At 42.7% G+C, this 5601-nt stretch overlaps 1 protein-coding gene across 3 annotated transcripts in view; it reads left to right on the top strand.

Annotated features, from left to right (window-relative positions):
• Positions 1–5601, top strand: part of LYRM4 (LYR motif containing 4) — a 159860-nt gene that overhangs the window by 40052 nt on the left and 114207 nt on the right. For all 3 annotated transcript variants that reach the window (XM_011962636.1, XM_011962635.1, XM_011962634.1), the window contains exon 2: positions 4842–4962. In XM_011962636.1, the coding sequence (XP_011818026.1) occupies positions 4842–4962 (121 nt within the window). The remainder of the gene's footprint in view (positions 1–4841; positions 4963–5601) is intronic.

Genomic DNA, 5601 nt, shown 5'->3' with positions numbered 1-5601 from the left:
GAGTAGCTGGGATTACAAACATGCGCCACCACGCCCGGCTAATTTTTGTATTTTCAGTAGAGATGGGGTTTCACCATGTTGACCAGGCTGTTCTCGAACTCCTGACCATGTGATCCCCCCACTTCAACCTCCCAAAGTGCTGGGATTACAGGCATGAGCCACCTCGCCCAGCCGGGCACTTCAGTTTTGAATGTGTTCACTGGAAGAGTCTATATTTTAGCTGACAAGTCCAAAAGGCAATTGGGTATATGGATTTTGACCTCAGAAGGAAGGTCTGGACTAGAGAAATATTGGTAGCCAATGGCATCTATATGGCAGGTGAAACCTTTGACAGATGCAATTACTGGCAGAGATCTTATAAATAAGAAAAATGGTTCACATATGTGCCCTAGAGAATATAGCGTATAAGGGGCAGCAGAATGAGATGAGCCCACAAAGGAGCTTAGGAAGGAGTAGGTACGCCAGATACCGTGGCTCACACCTGTAATCCCCACGCCTTGAGAGGCCAAGGTGAGAGGCTCACTGGAAGTCAGGAGTTTGAGACCAGCCTGGGCAGCATAGTGACACCCTGTCTCTACAAAATAAAAATCAGCGGGTCGTGGTGGCATGCTGCTCTATTCCCAGCTACCTGGGAGGGTGAGGTGGAAACGATCATTTGAGCCCTGGAGTTGGAGGCTACAGAGAGCTATAATAGCGCCGTCGCGCTTCAGCCTGGGTGACGGTGAAACCCTGTCTCTAAAAAAAGAAACCTAAAACTGATGGCCTGTGTATTGCAATGAGTGCTCTTTAGACATTAAGACTTGAATATGAAGACTTGACCTCCAGAAATTAACAAATAACAGTGTCATGGAGGCGTGCAACACAGTATTGTCCGATGGCACGTCCTCAAAGATGCATGGGGTGAATCAGTGATCTGGAAGCAGCAGCAGGCTCCCGGAATGCACCAGCACCCTCCTCTGGGCCCTGTGGAATACGGGGACAAGCTAGAATTTAGCAGCTTCCCCTTGCACATTTCAGTTAAGGCAAATAGGCGGAGGATGTGTCCCTCCAAGTCATCGGAGGTAGATGAGTTTGCCCCACAGAGGCCAGTAGAAAGGATTGAGCTTTTATTGTTCCTAGGATACTTGAGTTAAGGCTGCAGAGGACCAAGAAAAGGCACGATGTGTTTATAGGATGGGTACGCAGAGAAACCAGCACTTGAGATGCTGATGAAGATAACAGAAATGAAAGGCATTACATTAGCTGGTTTCCACATCACACATTGGATGCTAAAACTGATATGAGCCTCTAAGTGCTCAGAGGCTATGATTATGGCTGCATTTGGTGTTTCTGGGAGGGGACAGAGTAAAGCAGAACCTCAAACACTAACGAGCTTTCGTTACTGCCTGCTGTGTTGCTGTGCAGCTGGGAAATTGGAGTGAGTGGAGGAATCTCAGAAAAGAGTATAATCCTTGCAATGGTAAAAAGAACCTGTGGGCACTTGAGATCTAATGACAGAATGAAGCAAAGGCTGGGGTGGAGAAGGAAAGCCCAATGGGACTCTCCTGCGCAAAGAAGCATCAAGAAACTGCCAAGCTTCAGGACAGTGGAAAGGACAGTGTGTGTGAGAACATCATCACCTCGCCGTTTCTGTGGATGTGGGGCTGCTTCTTTGTATTTGGTTGTGTTGCCCTTTCTGTGTTAGTTTTTCATGCTGTATTTCAGACAGCATCTGACTCATTAGGATCACCCTAATGCATGGCATTGTGTAGCAGCTAGCTGCCATTTTCACTGCAGCAACTGCAAATTTTTCTTTGAAATGTTCTTGCTCAGTGGTATGGTCAAGAGGCTGATAGCCAGAATCTGCAAAAAAAAAAAAAAAAAAAATGAAAGAAAGAAAAAAGAAAAAAAAATGATAAAAACCAGGGCAGGGCCAGGATTGAAATAATTGGTGATTAGCCCCCTCCCACCAAATTTGAAGATTCACTCAAATTTGTGATGACTTTCACAAAGCTGTGATCGTTTGAAATAAGATTTCTTACAACTAAGGAACCAACTGTTCATGCAGTAGGAGTTTTGTGTTTCTGAGCCAGTGAAATATTTTCCCTCAGGGCAAAGAATAACACTTGGTGCTGTAAATGGGGCAGAAAGAGCAAGACAGAGAGGAGGGAACCATTGCAGCATTCATCTCAAAAGTGCATCGAAAATTTGAATCATGACTCTTGATTGCTTTAGACACATTTAAGTCCAAGATCTAGAGCTTCTTTTCTTTAGGTAAGGACTTTGGAGAGCAAACAAGAATGCATAGAATATCCGGACCCTGGACCTTGAGCTCAGTTGATATAAATTGTTGAGTGTTTTAAGCTATTTTCTCATTTCCTTAAACTTTGGAAGACCTTAGGTCTTTACATTCCAAACAGTACTCCTTTTTTCCTAGCTATTCTAAGCTAGTTACTAGCTTTTAGAAAAATGAGTTTAGCGATGACTACTGTTGCCCATTTGTTTGTCCAAGAAGCCCATGCAGCATATGAAATGAAAAAGTGAAACAATAGACGATTCCTGGAGGTAAATTCATGTTGTAAACCAATTTTGCCTATGGAACAAATATTAGAATTAAATTATTTTGTCCCCTCTTTGCTGTCATCATTGCCAAAAAAGAAACTGCTTTAGAGGAGTGTGTGGGTGTCAAGAAGAAAGTGATACTGTTATATAAATAGCCATTAGGCAATGCAAGAAAGTGTGCCAGAAATTGCTGTTAATTTACCTAGCTGCTGTCTAAAATCTTGTTAGATTAGCAGCTGCACCTGAGGAGAGTCTGTATGCAGTGTATTCTATTTGTAAAATCCTCCCGTATCCCTTTAGAAGTGAATGAGCCCCAGTTATATAGCAGCTGCTAGTACATGGATTCCATGCCCAATCACTGTAGCCCTTTAGGATTGATACTGAGCACCCAGCAGCTCCTCTGAAATACTCCAACTGGTTCACAGAGGGTTCAGATCAAAGTCTCAGCAGTGTCTTACGTTCTGAAAGTACCATTTCCTAAACTCTTCCCTTCTCCTTTATGATTCCTAATATTATAAGATTTAGTTTTACTCTTGCTTTTAAATGCAAATAGACCTGACATTTGAATTTTTTAATGTAAAATGCCTTTTTACTTTAAAAAACTTTATCTAAAACAAAATTTGTCCTTTTTAAGATAAAGTTTCCCAATAAGTTGTATGAGCTCACAATACCCCCTCCCTGCTGCTCCCAAGGAAATTGATATTCCCTTCCTCTCATTTCTTTGCCTATATTTCCATTCTTCTGTTGCTAAATATTACTACTGGCATCACACGGATTCTTTAACCAGTGCTCAAGGTTAAAAGCAGAGCAGTCTGTGATCATTAAGAAGACTGGAGAGTCAGGCACTATGGCGTGTGCTTGTAATTCTAGCTCCTTGAGATGCTAAGGCAGCAGGGTAGCTTGAGCCCAGGAGTTTAAGACCAGCCTGGGCAACACAGCAAGTCCCCATCCCCCTCCCCCCAAATTTTTTTTAATTAGCCAGGCATGGTGGTGGGTGCCTACAATCTGAGCCACTGTGGAGGCTGAGGCGGGAGGATCACTTGAGCCCAGGAGTTTGTGATTGCAGTGAGCTATGATCATGACACTGCCTAGGCAACAGAGGGACACCCCATCTCTAAAAAAGAAAAAAAAAATAGAGAAAATGTTGTCTCACATGTCTCATTCAGTCTGCTTCTCCTTAGTCTTGTGCCTTTCAATCTGGAGTAGATGGGGTGGAGCTAGAGATAGGCCATAGCCATCTGGGTGTGGGACTATGTCTAAGGACTGCTGAGTTGTCTGTTGTGGCTCATTATCCAGACCACTCTACCTTCTGTACACACACTGGTGTGACTGTAAAGATGCAGGACTAAGGCAAGGTTATGGCATGAGGAGAGGGAATACTAATTGCATTAAGGTGTAACAAGTGTTAAGAATAGCTTTCATTTATTGAGTCTTTCTATATAACAGGCTTTGGGCCAAATTCCAGACCCATGTTATAAAACCAAATCCTCCCAGCAGCACTTAGCAGTATTATGCCTTTTTGACAGATGAGGAGACATGGCCCTTTGTTAAAAAGCTTGCCCAAGTTCACACAAACAGTAGGAGCTGGAGCAAGACTACAAACCCAAGCCTGTCTGATCCGCAAGCCTTGCTGTGGAACTGCTGTCCTGTACTGCAAGTGATCTGTCTGGTTGGGGGTGGGTGGTAGGCGTGTTCACTTTCAAGATGGAGGAAAAGAAAGCATGTTGGTCTAATTCCACAGGTTCAACTGTGGTGGGATCCTAATGTGGACCACAGAAAGGGAAGTGAGAGCCAGAAGATGGGACAGGGATTGGAAAGCATAGGTCACGATCTGGGTACATGCAAATGTGATCATCATTTAACTTCTGAATCTTTTTCTTCGTTTTTTAAAGACAGGGTCTTGCATTGTCACCCAGGCTGGAGTGCAGTAGCACAATCATGGATCACTGCAGCTAACCTCTGAATTCTTGATTTATGTCTGTACACTAAAGGTTCAATTATCCATATAAATGGAGTGAAGCCAGATGTGAATAATGCTAAAGAACCAATAATCTAAGGAACTCTTCAGTAGCAGTTTGCCATTTGTATGTGACTTGTTGAGAGTAGATTTATTTTCCTAAATCTGTTTGCTTAGTCATTACAGAATGGCAATGGATCTGCCTGCGCCACGAGCAAAGATCAAAGTGGATTATCCATAGGGGAAGATTAGATAGTTAATTCTAAAGGAAAAGCTTTTAAATTCATTTGAAAGCATAGTCTCAGACACACTGACACCTTTTTTTTCCTCTGAATTCATTTAGAACATATGCTGTCAGGAGGATAAGAGATGCCTTCAGAGAAAATAAAAATGTAAAGGATCCTGTAGAAATTCAAACCCTACTGAATAAAGCCAAGAGAGACCTTGAAGTAATTCGTCGACAGGTAAGATGGTTCAGTGACGTTGTTTTTCATTAAGAGCTTTAAACTTTGACATATCCCCCTTGATTAGACAGCAGTGCTTTTGGTGTTGGGGATTTACAGAGCAAGATCATGAAACTCTGTTCCTTGTACTAATACAGACATGTAAAGGTGAACTCTCATATTTTCAGATTCAAGTTGAACTTAAAATATCAGCTTTCCAGAATTTCCAGGAAGTGTATCCTTCTGGAAAGCTGATATTTTAAATATGAGAAACTTCTGCATTACTTTTTTTGAAAGCTACGTTTTTATAAGATGTTTTGCACATGTATACTTGGATATATTTCAGAGTATAAATATATTCTCCGTTTCCTAGTATTTTTAATCACAATTCAGGATAAACAGAACGTGGCCCTTTTCTTGAAGACACCATCGTGGGTGGTGAACCTGAATGACGTTGCCACATGGGAGGTGCATCTGCAGGTGCAGATGGTGTAAAGTCAGCTGCTTGGGTGCTGACCCCATAAAGGACCCTGGAGGGCGTGTTAATTTTCATTTCGTGGAAGTGCCAAGGATCACCTTATCCTTCTTTCTCTCATTCTCGTGAGGCGGGCGGAGCTTCTCTCATTCTCGTGAGGCGGGCGGGGCTTCTCTCTCGTGAGG

Source organism: Colobus angolensis, unplaced genomic scaffold (assembly GCF_000951035.1).
Source record: "Colobus angolensis palliatus isolate OR3802 unplaced genomic scaffold, Cang.pa_1.0 Scaffold6, whole genome shotgun sequence".
Taxonomy (NCBI): Eukaryota; Metazoa; Chordata; class Mammalia; order Primates; family Cercopithecidae; genus Colobus; species Colobus angolensis.
Note: the sequence above shows the minus strand (reverse complement) of the source record. Positions and strands in the feature narration are given on the sequence as shown.